This window comes from Heterocephalus glaber, unplaced genomic scaffold, assembly GCF_053883595.1.
Source record: "Heterocephalus glaber isolate CG9 unplaced genomic scaffold, H.glaber_assembly_v1.0 deba00001594, whole genome shotgun sequence".
NCBI classification, from domain to species: Eukaryota; Metazoa; Chordata; class Mammalia; order Rodentia; family Bathyergidae; genus Heterocephalus; species Heterocephalus glaber.
The window spans coordinates 10,880,935-10,898,361 of NW_028258369.1; the positions used below are offsets into that span (position 1 = coordinate 10,880,935).

Below are 17,427 nucleotides of genomic sequence, written 5' to 3' on the forward strand. Positions count from 1 at the left end.
ACAGTTTCCATCTAGCCTCTCCTCTGTGCCTAGTACCAAGGGTACTTGCTCATCACTGTTGATAGATGGACTTGGCTTAGTAAATTTCCCACCCAGACAAATGAAAGCTCTCTTCCTTGGTCACTGCTGGGCCCTTGACTGGCTAACAAGGTTGCAGATACAAGTCCTTGCTCAAGAGTATTGGTAGCTGGGGGAGGGAGGCATGGCAATAGTGAGAAAAACACCCCATTGCTTGGAGTCCTCTGAAGGTGGTCAGAAATGTCATTGGCAGGGAAGTGGCTGAATCTCACACAGTTTTACAGATGTGTTTGATTCTCACCATTCTGAGTGTCTCTCCCGGAGAAATCCACGAGCTGTGGAAGGACTCGTTTTATTAGGCGCCTAACATTTGATTGATCACACATTTTTATGGGAAAAGTGCCATGTTGTTATTATGAGTAGGAGGCTGAGCAAATTCCATTTTTAAAAGCAGTTATTTTGAAGTCACCAGAGAAATGCTGGATTAATGAATATAATTATTTGGAGATGCTCCTTGGTGGCCTCAGGAAATTTCGTTGTGAAATTGCATATTTCATATCAGCTTGCTACAAGTTTTACCAACATCGCAAGCTATTAAGAACCTATACCTCTTTCCTTTACAGTGAACAGGTAGAATTTGAGTTGTGGAAGCCCGTTGTGAAGGCCAAGGCTGTGTCACAGATCAGTGAAAAAATAGCCATTGAGCTTACAGACAGCTCTTTGATAAAAGCATGTGTTGTGAAATAACCAAACACCATTTCCTGTCCTCACAGAGGACATGTGACTAGTGTCTTGTTGATAACCAAGCTGCGTGATGAAGATACTTTTCTACATTGGTCCATACTGGCCACCTTGTGGGCTGACACCCCGCTTCTTCCCTTCACATGAGTTCCTTTTTTTTTTTTTTATTCCAATTTCAACACCATGAGTACTTGTTCTGTGCCACAGTGAGTCAGGGAGGCAAAAGGCCTGGTCAGAAGCAATAGGGAAGCCCAGGGATCAGCCCTGCCCTGAGACTTGATGTCACTGTCAGGTCAGCTCACACCCTCCCTCTCATTCACCCTATAAGCTGCTGGAGGTCCTATCCTCATCCCTGTCCTGTTGCCTAGCAGGAAACTTCTCTGCTGCTTAGCATTTCACCTGAGCTTCTCCTCTTCTAGCCCCCATGTGCCAGAAAATAAGTTCCCAGCATTCCTGGTTGGATCCTATTTCCCTACAGACACATTGCAGAGATGAGCACAATGATACTTTTATAATACCTGGTGGGGTTTGTAAAGATTTTGCCAATTGGCCTGAGCACCCAAGCAATGTGAGACTGTATGTGCAAATAAAAGGTGTTCTGAGTATCATCTTGCAAGTCAATGCAGCAGCCTACCTGTGCTCCAGTGCAAAACTCTGTAAAGTTCCACCTTCATCAAGAACTATATAGGTGTATGCTGTTTGCACCAACCATGGGGCAAGGCTAGTTGGGAACAGAAAACTTGAGGTTGTCACTGAACACTGTCCAGTTTGGCCAGTAAATGTGGCTTCAACTTCATTCTAATAACTGACTTCAAAAAGCTTTGGAAACCAAATACCTGTGAAGTCCCAGTTTGCCTTCTAAGTTTGAACTGTGCACAGAATCCAGAATGAATTGTTCCCTGAAATGCTGCCCCCATTTTATTGGCTCATGATCCTTTTCAGAGGCTAATGCAAGAGATGTCAGGCTTGTTCCCTTCTCACACCCAACAGCAGGTCCTTTGGGCCATTTGTCAAACTTATCAGCCAGCTACTGAGCATCAGCCTTGCACCAGCACTCCACAGGATTCTAGGGAGATGAGCAGACCTGGGCCCTGCCCTCAGAGGCCAACAACCTAAGGAGAATGAATTTTTTTTCTTTTTTTTTTGCGGTGCAGTGGATCAAACTCAGGACCTTGCACTTGTGAGGCAGGCGTGGCGCCACTGAGCTAAATCCCCAGCCCTAGGCCAGCACCCTATGGCTGTGCCAAGCATGCAAAAGCATGCATGAAATGTTTGAGCAGTGCCTGTTTGTAAAGGGCTCAGGTGAGGAAGGAAGAAGTCTACCATTGACGGTGGGTCAGCTGTTGAGTGGGAACATGATGGTACCATGTTTTAGCCAGACATTGAAAGCTGAGTGGACACATGAGCAAAGGCATGGAAAGAAGGGAACAAGAAGCTATGGTTTTGTGGGGCTTTTTTGAACTTGAGAAAGAATAAGTGATGTTGTTTGCTACTTCGCCTTTAGAAATGGCATTAATTATTTTTCTAAGGCAGGAAATAAGTCATCTGCATGTATGTACTGTCACTTATACTAGATCTATCTGTTTTCTTTATGCTCTGATAAACAATAACTTAAAGAAAGACCAGAGAGAGAGCCAAAACTGGATTTACAGAAGCCCTCTGTTCCTGCCATCCCACCAAAAAAGCCTCGGCCACCTAAGACCAATTCTCTTAACCGACCCGGTGCACTGCCCCCGAGAAGGCCGGAGCGACCAGTGGGCCCATTGATGCATACCAGGTATTGCTGTGCTCTTGCTAAGGGGGAGGGCATGGGTAGACACAGGAAAGGGGCTTTAGTGCTCCATATCTCAAGAGGAAAGTATAGAGGAGGAGAAGGGGTAATCAAGGTTGTCTGAAGATGCCAGCCACTTCTATCCAGGGCAGAAGTGGTACAACATTGGAAGTGCAGTACAAGTGTCAGAATTAGCAGATGATGGTTGAGTGCCCAGCACCTAGGCCCTGCTCACACACAGGGTTTTCTTGGCTTTGAGAGAGCAAGGCCAGCTGTCCTTTGGACTGCAGATGTGAGTGGCACACCCACCTTCACTCTCCCAGATGTCCTGCTGGCTTTTGATATGCACAGCTCATTTGCAGCTGCCTCCTATTGCTCAGTGGGGCCTCACCCCAATGTCTCTTTTCTTTTCTACACAGCCCATTGTGGAAACCAGGAGCTGGCATAGCAAAGATTTTTCTAGTGCACATCTCTGAGCTCAAGACCCTCAAAGGCTATAGACGTGCCTTATTCAGGCACATGTTTGAGATGTAGCTAGCAAAACAAAAATTTCTTCACTGGCTGACTGGATACACTGTTAGTAATATGAAATCAGAACTGGATAATAATTGTTCTAGTACTGAGATGAACTATTGAATTCTCTGCATTAGTTCATTGCCAGAACTTTCTACCATTGCGTATATGTGTTATACGTGTTAGTGGAATACACACCAGAGCAAGTCAGTGACCCAGACATCTTCATGTGTAACTGTTAGCACACTGCATTTTTGTTCTTATAAGCTAAGTTTGCATGCCAAGAGTTGTGTGGGGCTTCTGAGCTCTTGTGTTCAAGTCAGACAGGCCTCTGGACTAGAATCTCATCCTATTTCATAAGAAGAGTGTGAAGCTTGGCAAGTCACTGTTCCTCTCACCTCACATTCTCCATTAGTAATTTTTATTAGCATATTTTTGCGGTACATAATAGGTACATTCATCATGGGGAATTGGTACCTATAAATATTACATCTTGAAATGTGGCTGAATAATTCCCATATATGTAGCCACATGCCTATAGTTGTTTTCATTTTTATTTTTTGCCATTTTATTGTTGCCTGTCAAACTATAGCAAGACAAGAAGAGCTTGTCTACTTAAATTTTTTTAACTTGTGATATAATACATGATTTACCACCTTAACCATCTAAGATACACTGTGCAATGATATTAAGTGCATTCACATTGATGTGCAGCCATTTCTAGAACTCTTTTTCACTTTGCAAACTGCAACTCCGTACCTATTAAACAGTAACTACCATTCTCCCCCTCCTCACAACTCTGGCAGCTACCATTCTACCTCTTGTTTCTGAATGTGACTATTCTTTGTACCTCATATAAGGAGTATCAAGATTTGTTTCACTGAGCATGATGTCCTCAGTGTTCGTCTGTGCTGCAACATGGCTCATTTACTTTCAGTAACACTGACAACAAAACTACCCCGCACACACGCATACTCTGCTCCCCAAATACAGAGGGCAGTTCAGGATGTGGATAGTTGAGAGGTGTCAGAATCTGAACCAGCAGTATTGATGCACACATGCCTGATGGGGCAGTGTGGGAATTACTGCACAGCTGAGCACAGAGCTGTGATCATCTCAGGAGCATATGAACCCATTCGAGTAGCAGTGGCTTTGCCTATGTCACTCTCTTTTGTCTACCAAAATCCAATCCAATAACTATCTGCAAACAGTGACTCTTGGGGAGGTGAGATGGATGCTGGCCCCTGTCAAGTTGCCCAGGCCCCTATGTGTCACACCCCCTTCTATTAACTGATAGTACAAGGACTTGTACATGTGTGTGGTGAGGCTACTTGACAGCCCCAATGACTTGAGCAAGGGCCGCATCACTGGTATAGTTGGGCCAGAAGCTAGCACATCAGAAGAAAACGATTTTGTACACCTAAGTGCTTCTGAAAAGAATATGAACCATGCAAACAGAGAGAAGCTGTGGAGCAGGAAAGATTATACATCACTTTATAGCTGGGGAGAAAAGCAGCAAGGCTCTGTGCTGTCAAATTCTGTTAGTCTTCGGGGGGCTGTGCACATTTCAATGAACTCATTAACAATTTCCAAAGTTTTCCTGTAGCTCTTTTTAATGATTTGATTTGAAAGAGAAGTGGAATTCTGATTACTTCTTTGCCTTCTAGAGTTACCCTCAGACCTCTGGTTATGGGACAGATATAGCTTTGCAAGCCAAGGGAAACCTGTCATCCTGGCCAGACTTGTGGGCCACAGAGGTTCCATTTACCTCCTGTCTCTACCCAGCTCTCCTGAGCTTCCAGGTCTCCTAACATCCAATTGTCACTTAGGATCATGGGCCACTGAGAAAGATGCACTAGGGTTTTGTTTTTTGTTTTGTTTTTCCAGTACTGGGGATCGAACTCAGGACCTTGTGCTTAGGGGATTTTGTACAGAAGCCAGCGGGAAATGTAACTTGTTAACATTGTGGTGATGTCTGAGCAGCCTGGGAGAGGTTAGCCACACCCCCACACACTCCCCCTGAAGCTACCCAGCCCCCAAGACACAGGTTTGTAGAAGGGACAAGGGAGGGACGAAAGGCTTGGGATCACTGCTCAACCAGCTGAAGGGAGACCAGGGCTTGCTCTGACTCAGTGGTTCTCAGACTTGAGCAGCTCTCACAAACACCTGGCGACCTGTTCAGAGCAAATTGCTGAGGCCCACACCCATAGTTGCTATCTCAGTAGGTCTAGGCTGGACCTGGGAAATTGCATTTCTATTAAGCTCCCTAGTGCTGCTAGTGGTGGTGGTGGTGTCCACACTAAAAGAATGACGGTTTTAGATTCTCCCAAGTTGGTGACAGTGATCATCTTTTGCCCTGGCTGCCTCCCAAGCATTTGCTCATGCTCCCTGACTTCTGCACCCAATCAGCATGCCCTCCTCTGGAAGCCTTCTCTTATCACTCATGATTGCTCTTTCCATATGCCTGACACCCCATGTTTAAGCTAGTGCCAGGCCCCATGCTGTACCACTTGGGATACACACACCCCCGGACTCCTTAACCAGATTTAAAGTGGATCAAGAGTGTGTTTTGTCATCTCCACATGCTTTACGATGTTGAGCGTATGGTAGCGGTTCATTTAACAAACACTTGTTGGATGCCATGGTTTCTTAAGGGGGGGGGATGCCAGTTCTTATATTATATTCCATTTTGCCTCTTCTGTCTTTCTTCCTACCCTCTGTACAAGCTCTTTAGCATGTGTGTCTTACATTCTAAGTAACCTAGCAGGCCATGGATTTCAAGAGACAAAACAATTTAAAGATCAAAGAAAGGCTTATTGTTTGTCAGTACCCAATATACTTTATATTTTTTGCTGAGCAGTTACATTGGACAACTAATGCATAGATTGGTTTATGAACTTGTTTTATTCTGCCAGATTAGTTGGGGTAGGAATGTTAACCTAACTCAAACAGTTTTGTGTCAGTGCTCCTCTGTAGAGAGGATGTAGTGTGCTGTGTGAACCCAAATCTTCACCAGGATTTACAAGACTGGATGGGTGGGTGGACAGACAGATGGCTGAGCAAAGGGACACAAGGTCAGCATTGGCATCTCTTGTTCAGAACGAGGCATGAAAGCTCTAGCTGGTACGTTTGGGCTCAAGCTCTTCTCATCAGCAATATGGTGCTTTTAGAAGAGACTGATCTCTTTCTCTTTGAACAGAAAGGAAGATCTTTGTCTTTGGCATCTCTGAGAAGAAAGGAGTACCTGAGTTTAGGAAGAGCATGGCCCCTTTTAGATAGGTTCACTTAACAAAAATTGCTGAGGGCCTACTGTGTGCCAGGCTCTGTTCTGAACCTTAGGGCGAGGCTCAGGTTTTCCAGTTCACTTTTCAGGAATTGTATCTCGGAGGAGTAGAGGGACCCCAGCCAGCAATTTGTGTCTAGTCTAACCAGGTAGAAGCACATTGACGACTTTACAGTGATTACTCTCTTCCTCAGGTGTTTCCCTCCTTGACCACTGGTAAGAGTGTTCTTCCAATTTCTAGAAGATATTTTAATATAAAATTTGAACAGGAAATAAAAGACTTTTGAAAAAAGGTAATACTAGGGTTAATTTTAAAATTTAATAATGATAGAAGATTCTGCTAGGCCAGTGATGGCAAACCTTTCAGAGAGCAAGTGCCCGAACTGCAATCCAAAACCCACTTATTTATTGCAAAGTGCCAACACTGCCCCTGTGTGCACTGTTATCTGGTGCTCAGCTGCTAAGGTGACTTGGCTCACATGCCAGCGGGGTCCTGTGTGCCATAGGTTTGCCACCACCACACTAAGCCATAAGTGACTCCTTTGTTGTAGTTGAGCCTTGGAAATGCCTCATTTATTACTTCAAAAACAGGCTCTGCTCACCTTGTCTCACCTACCATGTAACTAAGGTGCTTGGGATGTAAAGAGCATTCTGTGTAGCTCTGTTTTTACACTGAGAAGATGGAGGCTCAAAAATATAAAGCCTACTCACCTGTTCTGATATTCTAAAATTAATATATTTCAATTAGCTGCCCATACTTAAATCATTTTTATGGGTAGATATAGGTGCATACATGAATGTGTGAAATTCTATGCTTAATTGTATGTATTATTGACTTAATGGGTTCAGAAACTTATGTGAGAAGAGGTTCTGAAACTTGAGAAAAGGGTCAAAAAAGAAAACCAATGAAATGGTAGAAAGGAGCACGCTGACATCAGCTCTCATAATTGCCTGCAATGAAAGGTGGCAAGCAAGACACCTGAGAGGCTGAGCAGGAAGTTGCCCTCAAAAGAAAATAAACCCAGTAGGGAAAGAGGTAGAAGCATGCTGGCTAGGCCCAATCCAACAGTACACTTAGCCCACATCATAATCATTTTTCTTTTTCTTCCCAAAGAGAGGGGAAGCTGGAGCAGGACTTTTGCCTTGAGTTGAGAAGGAGCATTGCCTGTTTTCTGCTGCAAGCTCATATGCTCTGATCAGATGTGGCAGGTGAACAGGATGGGCTGGTGTCTAGCATCATGTGTGATAGACAGGGGATCTGGCCTAAAGAGGAAGGAAGTACAGTCAGAAGGCATAAAGAGAAAGTAAGGTGAGCAGAGTTGGAGTGGGACAAGTTGCTGGCCAGAAGGAAATCCAGAAGCTGATGGGCAGAAGGGGAGAATGGTGCTTCCAGCCTGAGAGGTGAAGTGTCCTGAAGATGAGCCTATCCATAGTCAGGGGGCATAGATGTGGGCAACTTAAGGTGAATGACAGAGGTCATAAGGGCTGAAGAGATTGGGAAAGGAAGGGCCAGCATTGGAGATGGTCACCCATGTGGCCGTCGTAGATAGGCTCAAGACAATGGCAAGAGCTGAAGAGGGAGAAAGCCACTGTCCTCCAAGCTAGAGTGTCCTCCTACATACAGTGTCAGTGTGTTTTCTGAGTTGATGACAGTTCCTGATAAAATGAGATTAACAGTATGGTAGCAGGTGGTGGTGTGAGAAGGAGAAAGTGAGTTCAGGAGCTGAGTTAACAGCTATCACTTGAGTGCCTGAGGGTGTCAGGGGTGGACACAGGCCATTCAGTGAGGAGGTTCTGGATGTGGGGGAGTTGATTATCAAGGCTCAAAACTCCCATAGGACACTATGCATTGACTTTGGATGTGGAAGCGCTGCTGGAGTAGTAATCCTAGAAGGGGAGCAGCTGAGTGGTGGATATGAGGCCTAGTCACCCATACCTGTGCTACCTGGAGATGACCTATTGCTTAAATGTTAAACACACCATGTACCTTTCCTGTAAGGGCTGGAGGTTATATTGAGAGAATTGGAGCACCAGCTGGGGCCAAGCATATATCCCCCTCAACCCCGCCCCGCACTTCTAGTGATGCTGGAGCCCTGGATTTTAGAGTAACACAGGAACGTATGACTGATGAGCTCTCTGGCATTTTAGATTGAGGCAAAGATTAAGTAAACATTTATGTGGAAAACATCAACTGAGTGCTTAGGGAAGGACAGATGTCTCTCTTGAGACCAACTTACTGGTATGAAGTTAATTTCTTTTGTTAGATTGACCAAGGCATCCTGGCTGCTGACGCAGATGAGATTACAATTTAGCAGGAAATAAGCTTTCAGGTACAGATCGCTCTAAGGTGTATAGCTCCCATGCCTACCAAAACAAAACATTTAAAAAGACCCATTTTTCTTCTTAGGTATAAACTAACCAATCAATCCATTTTTAAAAAGAAAGAGAAAACCAGCGAGTGAGTCCATGCAGATGTTCCCTGAATTGGCAGGTGACATATCTGCTTGGATGCTTAGGCCATCATTTTGAGTTTGGATTACTCAGATGCTCTGCTTTCTTTTCAGAGATTCCTAATGATGCCTGTGTGATTTTTGGAATGTTTCCTTTCTTTTCTATAAGTCAGAATAAAGATGTCTTTGGAGAGTTCAACTAGAAATTACAGAGGTGGGGATTGTTGGCTCCTACGTGGTACTTACAAACATGAAATGGATGTGATTACTCTGAGAGATTGTGGGAAAGAGGAGGAGAGAGGAGAGACAACTACAGGGAGAATTACTATTTATAGGGTGGACAAAGGCCTGGGAGCCATAAAAAAGGGCATGAGGACAGTGATCTCATGGCAGCCAGAATAAGGGAGTATGGAACAATAACAGAGCAGTGATTCTCATGCCCAGGTGTGCATCAGAATCACCTGGGGCAGGGGGAGTTGAGAGAATGGGCAGGTGCCCAAGCATGTATAGACTTGTGAGAAATCGGCTATGTAAAAAAGCTGGAAAATGAGTGCTAGCTATGAATCCAGTGGTGAGAGGCCAGCTCTCACTGTGTGTGTGTGTGTGTGTGTGTGTGTGTGTTTCATTCATTTCAGATATTCTTCAGAGGCCTACATTTGGCGAGGCCTCCTTCTCTGAAGTAGTAAACACTGGTAACTAGGCCATATTACTGCCTATAATTAGGCCAGTTACTGCCTGCCCACTGCTTGCTTGGGCTTTGGAGCTAGACACACCAGGGTGGAAACTTTACCCTTCTTACATACGCTTTGACCTTATGCAAGGTTTGTGCCTCCTGGAGTGTCAATTTCCTTTTCTGCAAAATGGCACAGTGAGGCCACCTGGCTCAGGTATGAAGAGTTTAAACAAGTCACTACACCTTGGCCTAACCACTTGAGACACCTCACCACATCTGTGTGTGCCTCTTTTTCTCCCTTGAAAGAGCATAGTGGGTGACTTTAATGGTAGAGGGCTTCCCATGTAGCAGCAAGCGGGTCATGCTCCAGAGCCCAGAAGTAGAAATGTGGACATCATCAGATAGCAGCACATCAGAAGGCCTCCCGGGATGGAAGTACGACCACCCTCCCTTAGAAACAGGGATGGAGTCAGGACTCAGGAAGCTGGGAACTGAGGGAGGGCAGTTGATTTATGGAACACAAGAATCCCTGAGGGCACAAAGAGAAGCACACTGTCAAATTGTAAGGATGTCTGAATGACTTGCTGACCTCATTTCATTTGTATAATCTTCTCTCTTCCACCCACACAAAAAATGAATTTTATTTGCTGCAGCAAGAACCAACAGTAATGATAAGGTTTCCTCCTGACTAAGCCACATTAGTTTTCCTGCAACCAATGGGCAGAATGATGCCATAAAACACTGGAAGTATTGACACCTTACACATGCATATTACTGTTTGATTTCTGTCATGCTTTTTCACGTGGGCCATTTCTTTGAATATTCTACCTCCAAGTGGCACCATATACACTATTCTCAGAGTTGCATGATGATGAGTTCTTCCTCCTGCAAATGCTGCTCAGGAGTTGGGCTCAGCATCTTTAAACCCCTTGTGCCTCTTTGAAATGCCAAGCTGGAGGATGAGGTCAGGGCATAGCATCATCCCTTTGCCCTAGGGGGTTTCTGGGCTTGTCAGGCCCTGGATGGGCTCTGGAGGGAGGCCTGCTTCCACGTGTACTTATAGTCTACACAAAGAACAGAAATCTAGAGGGAAATTGAGTGAGCAATGTCCCATCACCTTCCAGCATTTCTTCATGGTCTATAAATAGCAGAGCTTGTTTGTGCTTATCCGGACAAGGACATGCAATGTAAGGGGAAAGCTGCCAGGCAAAGCATTCTGGTTCCTGCTTCTTGTGTTCCTGCCTCTGCTTACATTGTCCCTCACTTAAGTGGGACCATGTTTGCAATCCAAAACTGCTTGTGATACTTTTGGCCACAAGGTGGATATGTAGGGACTCCACAGATCTCAGCAGGGCCTTTAGATTCCTATTTCTGGGAAGGGGGAGGGAGGCCCTCCATCTGATGAATGAAGAAAACCAAGGTTACTGGTACTCTTGTTTTGTTTTTTCCTAATAGAAAGATCTGATAACCTCCAGGGCAGTCACTTGCCTCTCAGAGCAGAATGCTTCTGAAGGACTGACTGTGCATCTGCTGTCTTTACAGATGGTCTGAATCCTCTTGTAGTTGTTAATTTGAGAGAGAAAAGAATCTCTTAGAGTATAAAACATGCAGGTGGATGCTTGTTTTCATTATTGCCATCCCAACAGTGGTGGAAAGAGATTGGACTAGGCATTAGGAATCTTCCATTTGGTTCCAGCTCTGCCACCAATCAGCCTTGTGGCCTTGGGCACCTCCTTCCCACCTGTGAGCACAGGACCCTTGCCTGTAACAAGGTCAAGGCTTGAGCTGGCCGTCCCTTCCCAGCGTTCGTAGTCAGAGTCTTGAGGTGTTGGAGTGGGTGGCCAGGGAGAGCAGGGAGGAGGACTCACTTGCCTTGGCCCTGCAGCCTCAGGTGTGTCCCTGGACTGAGACCTCAGAGTTAAGGCAATGAGGCCTTGTCCTTTAACATTAGAATAGGGTGAAAAATAAGGTCGCTCAGTTGGAGAAAGGAAGTAAGACAGGGCTGTTCGGGTGGTTTCTCTATGATCTGACATTTGATATTTGCTACCATCCCAGCTCCTGGATAGGATGCAAAGTGGTGAGAAATAAAGTACACAGCGTCTGCCTCTGTAGTTGCCTGCACATGAGCAATGGGGCTTTTCTGTCTCTCTTTCTTTTCTTCTCAACTTCTCCCCTTCCCCATAAAATGTTTTAGGCAATCAAAGCCCAAATGTTTGCATTATGGCAGTATCTCCTTTTGAAGGGAGGAGGAGCCACCATATGGATTTGGAATCGTGTTCAGTAGGAATTGGGGGACTGCTCTTCTCCCTTTATCTCCACTTGCCTCCAGAAGGTTCGTGGGCCCCTAGTGTCTTTAATTTTTGATTGCTTTTGTTTGTGCTGCTGTGAACTTACTTGTTTGGTTGCTAGCCTTGGCTTCCTGTGCACTTCAACACCTTTTCCATGCCACATGTCTTGGCTTAACTGTCCCAACTTGGGCTAAATTGGGCAGTGCCACAGCTTGAATTTATGTTCTTCAAGGGATGCATACTGTGTGTCTTCCACATCTCCCTCTCTGTGGGAGCCCTTTCTTAGGTCTCAGGTTTAAGTGGGAAGAGCAAACCCCCTGATGTATGTTTTTTATTAGTAATACTTCTTAACTAGAAGAGCAGGTGATTTACCCAGCTGGCAGTGAGCTGGAGTGACATAGGCTGCCTGGGATTCTTGATGATTCACTGTCCCCAAGTCTGGATCCCCAGCCTGCAACACCTGGAGGCTGAATAATAAAGTAGTTTCAAGAAGTATTCAAGAGCTTGGGCTATGCAATTAGACTTAGTAGGTTCAAATCTAGACCCTGCCACTTTATTGCTTTTGTGACCTATTATTAGCAAATGGCTTTACTTCACTGAGCCTGTTTCCTTCCCTACATAGTGAAAATCAGTGTCACAGGTATGGGTTCCCCAGGAAGCAGAGTCTGAGCCAGGAGCATATGAAAATATAGTATGTTTTAGGGATCCATATTCATGGAAAGAAGAAGGAAGCAGGATCGGGCAGAGGGAGAAGTCAAGTTGTGATACTGGTTCAAAAAATATCTGCCAGGCTGGGGATTTAGCTCAGTGTGTGCTGCGCCAAAAAAAAAAAAATCTGCCAAATTCAACTTTAGAGCTGAAATGGCCCATCTGAGTTGCCCCATGTTTCACTGAAGTAGCTGAGACTTTTGTGCCGTGAGGTGTAGGCTGCCCTGGAAAGGAAGCCTCTCCATGGAGGAGGATCTCTGCATCTGAGATGTCCTCTGGAGGAGCCAATAGCTGGAAGTTGTCTGATGACAGCATTCCCTGCATTGGGGTAGTGAGCATACCACTGAAGGGGCTCAGGGCATAGTGGGTACCTCCAGGGATGATTGTGAGGATGGAATACTGAGTGCATGAAGAGTGCTATTCTAGTGCCTGACACATGGTAGGCTTTAGCAGCAGTAGCTGCTGTTGTTGTTTCCATGGGATCTTAGGTTCAGACCTTGGACTGCTTGGTCCCTTTGTGATTTAGCTTCCATGCAATAAAGCAAGGAGACTCTTAGCTGCTAGGTGCCTATCTGAGTTGCATGTTTTAAGTGTCTAAAACTGCTAAGAAAAATACATGAAAATAGCATTATTTTGATTTCAAAGTCAGAAATGAGCCAGGGCAACCTTTTTCTGATAGCTTTGCATGGCTGGTGCTATATATTGCTAGCCTTCTCCTATGTTCTTCTTTAACAGCTGTAGGCATAAAAATTCACCAGAAAAAAAACACTGTAGGAGCTGGTAAATGACAGAAGGTTGGGCTTTTTCCTTTTTCTTGGAGTTCAGTGACACCTCCTTTTTTTGCCAAAATGGTACCCTTGTGTTGGGCAGAGTGGGGAAGAATGAGGACCGTTGAGAGCTGCATCCTCATTGGGTGTCAGCCACTCCAGACATGTGCTTCAGTGAATTTCAGAAATTTTGGTATTTTCAAAACTGAAATTCATTAGCATTGTTGTAAAGGAGCTATAAATACAGTGAAAGGCATTTACAAATAGACATTATAAAATGCTTACACACCCACAGTCTGAACACTGTCAAAACACCAGCTGCAGCTTCCTTACTTGGAAGGAAAAGAACCTTTTTTAAACTACACCTACTGTGTTTTCAAAATAGGCTTGCTTTTGGCGCTGGATAGAAGATCATTTCAACTGAAGCATGTGTCTGCCTCTTGGCATGAGAGATCAGGGCCCAGTTAGAGAAATGAGCAGGATTCCCAATCTCCTTCCCATCAAAATGTGACCCGTGCTTCAGAATCTGGGGAGGAACCACTTGGGGATGGTGATTTCCTATTTTTTCAGGGTTGTCCCTCATTGTTCAGGGTATCAGACCAACTGTGTAGAGCCTGCAGGTGAATCTCAGAGGTATAAAACTCTCCCTTGAGCCAGGCACCCCTCCCTGGCAGGAATTTATCCCATCACACCAAATGGCAGTTGAGGAACAGCCACATTGACCAACTTGGAGCATAATAGTTTTTCCTTTTGATTCAGTGCTGTCAGAATAGAGCTGCCCCAGAATTAGAATAGAGCCTCTAGTAGTTAGTTTGCACTTTTGTTTTCATTTGCGTGATATTCTTTATCATTCTAACAGTTGTTAAGACAAAAATGCCCTTATAGCAACAGTTTTCCATTGGTAACCACTGTCTTGGAATGCTTCTAGTGTTTTAGGACTTTTCAAGCAGGCATATTAGTAGTAGCTTGCTCTGGCTACCATAACAAAGTACCACAGAGTGTGTGGCTTAAATAACAGAAATTTCCTCACAGTTTGTGGAAGCTAAAAGTCCATCATCAAGGTATCAAATGGATTGGTTTCTTCTAAGGCCTCTCTCCTTGGCTTGCAGATAGCTGTCTTCTGGCTGTGTCCTCACATGGCCTTTTTTCTGTGTGCACATCCCTAGTGTCTCTGCGTATTCAAAATCCTTTACTTATAAGGACCCTGGATTGGATTGGGGCCCACTGTAAGGGCCTAATTTAATTTAAGCACTTGTTTAAATGCCTTCTCTCCAAATACAGTCACATTCTGAGCTACTGGGATTTTGGGCTTCAGCATGTGAATTTTAGGGGACACAATTCATCCCATAGCAGACATATATGCTTGAGAATCTGCGAGAATTATTTATTCATTTAATAAGTGTTGACATGTTATTCAAGTGTGGGAAATGTCTTGAGAATGAAGGTGCTATGGTCTGAATGCCTGTCATCCCTAAATTCATATGTTGAGATCCTTATCCCCCAGGTGATGGATTAGGAGGTGGTTAGGTCATAAGAGCAGAGCCCTCGTGAGTGGCTTAATGCCCTTGTAAAACAGACCCTTCACCCTTTCACCACATGAGGGCACAGTAAAAAGACACCAGGAAGTAGGCCCTTATCAGACATTGAATCTGCCACCACCTTGATCATTGACTTCATGGGCTCCAGAACTGTGAGAAATAAATTTCTTGTTTATAAGCCACCCAGTTTTTGGTATTTTGTTATAGTAGCCTGAAAGGACTACGACAGGAGATTTAGATATCAGATCAAGAATGCCATTTAGCTCAGTGGCACCATGCCTGCCTCACAAGCACAAGGTCCCAAGTTCGATTCCTGGTACCAAAAAAAAAAAAAAAAAGAATGCAACTTATTATCTGGGCATGGTGGTGTGCACCTGTAATCCCAGCACTCGAGAGGCTGAGGCAGGAGGATCACTGCAGGTTCAGCCTGGGCAGTATAGTGAGTTCAAGGTCAGCCTGAACTAAATAGTGAGACCTTATCTCAAAACAAGAATGCAGTTTACCCACAGGTTATTTCCTAAGATGTACAACAGACTTAGGTAATCATAATGTATGCCTACTCGTTTAGCTAAAGAAAAACTTTTCTGGCATATGAATATGAAATGTGAATCACATTAGCTCAAGTAGAGCAGGAAGGGACAGCATTCCAAACGCTGACAACAACACAAGGATTTGGAGGTAAAAGAGATGATGAAATATCCTGGAATTTGCCCACAACTCCCAGGACCACCCCATACCCTAATGCTACACTAGTCTCTGATGTTTCCCTGACGTTCAAGTAATGGAACAGGAACTCTAGAGGGCTTCTTGAGGGTAATTCTGCACAAGCTAGCCTAGCAGTCATTGTGTTGATGAAGCACTCCAGTTCCACAAGGGTTAAGTAACCTGGCCACGGTCACCAAGGTGGTGAACAGCAGGTTAAGACACAGCACTCCTAGCCTGGACTTCACAGTTTAGGCATCATAACTCCACAAACTCTCACCGGTTCCCGCATGAGATGACTACATAGGGCACCTGTGATTGGGGAAATGATTAAAGGAAAGTTTGTTGGGGCAGGGACCAGACAATCTTGCCTTCTATCATGAAGATACTGTTGGGGAGAAAAAGAGGAGAACATGAGCTGCCCCAGTTGTGTAAGTCTCTACTTGTTGTTAAAAGTAAACTTTAAGTGGACAGAAAAATTTACCTGTAGGCTTATTCCAGAGATAACAACTATTAACATTTTGGACCTTTTCTTTCCCATCTTTTTCCTATGTATGATTTGGGCTTTTGTCAGTTTTACATAGGTAGGACCATACAGAAGTCCATAACACTCTATGTCTTAGGGAAAATTGCATCTATTGTAAAAAATACATATTGCATTCCTATTTCAGAAAATTTGGCCAATATTCATAAGTTCCACAGGTATTTTTTTAAGACTTTGCCATATATCACGTGCTGAGCAGAGTGGTGGAAATCCCTCATCAGACTACCCAGGAATAACCACTTGTAAATATTCTTCTAGCCTTAAAAATATCCCTCTCTTCGATATGTCAGGAAGGCACATGTCCCTGTATGTGTCGTGTTTAGCCTTTCTTTGTCCCCTAACATTGTAACATAAGCATTTATTCTCATTTGAATACGCCCATTTATAAACATTTTAATGGCTATATAACAGTCCATCAAATATCACAGTTTATTCAAATTTTCCCTTATTTATGAAAAATTCCAGTGTTTTTCAGTGTTTCTTTATTACAGATAAAACTATGATAAACCCATCAATGCATAAAACCCATTTGTATATTTCAGACTATCCCTTTAACATAGATTCCCACGGGGGGAAAGGAAAGAAGGGAAAAGAAAAATATATGAGAAAAGGAAAAAAATGGAGACAAAGTCTTTGTAAATAAGGAGGAGTGGAGAGGGTGAAGGGAGGGCAGGGGAATGGGGAAAAAATAAGAACCAAGGTACATCATGTAAAGGTATAAGATCCCAATGATGAATGTAACTGTATTGTATACCTAAAATGTAGCAATAAACTTAATGGAAACAAACAAACAAAAAACATAGACTCCCACAATTGGGTCAAACCAGATGAACCTTTTAAACCAATATATACGCTATTCCTAAAATTTGCTTAATTTTACCCTGTGCCATCTCATGAAGGATTGGCGGAAACTTTCAAAAATACATAGTATTAAGTGAAGTGGACCAAGAACACAAAGAAAATTACTTTATGATCTTATATGTGGAATCTAAAGCCAAACCCATAGAAGTAGAGGGGCAAATGCTCACTGTGGCTAGTGGAGGGAGTAGGTGAACTGAGAAAGGGGAGACATTGATTGGGATACAAAGTTTCAGTTCAATAGGAGGAAAAAAATCTAGTGATCTGTTGCACAGGATGGTAACCATACCAATGTGTGTATATTTCAAAACAGTTAACAGAGAAGATTTTAAATGTTCTCACCACAAAGAGATGATGAAATCTGAGGTGATAGATTTGCTAATTAGTCTGATTTGATTATATATAGAAAGGTAATAAAGGCCGAGATATGATAACCACAGGAATGCCCACTATAGTCTTCTATAGTCCCTTGAAATACTCACATTTGACTGGAAGCTTCCAGCTGTCAAAGCGGGGCACGGTGCTCCAAGATTGATGGTTACCAAAATACATGGATAAACCACATGTTCAGAA

The 17,427-nt window shown here is 43.9% G+C and overlaps 1 protein-coding gene across 19 annotated transcripts in view; it reads left to right on the forward strand.

The window, feature by feature from the left end:
* Positions 1-17,427, forward strand: part of Sh3kbp1 (SH3 domain containing kinase binding protein 1) — a 369,672-nt gene that overhangs the window by 304,210 nt on the left and 48,035 nt on the right. For all 19 annotated transcript variants that reach the window (XR_015444104.1, XM_087193656.1, XM_087193653.1 and 16 more), the window contains one exon: positions 2,377-2,536. Coding sequence is in view for 18 of the 19 variants with exons in the window: in XM_087193656.1 (XP_087049782.1) it covers positions 2,377-2,536 (160 nt within the window). In the remaining variant the exon portion in view is untranslated. The remainder of the gene's footprint in view (positions 1-2,376; positions 2,537-17,427) is intronic.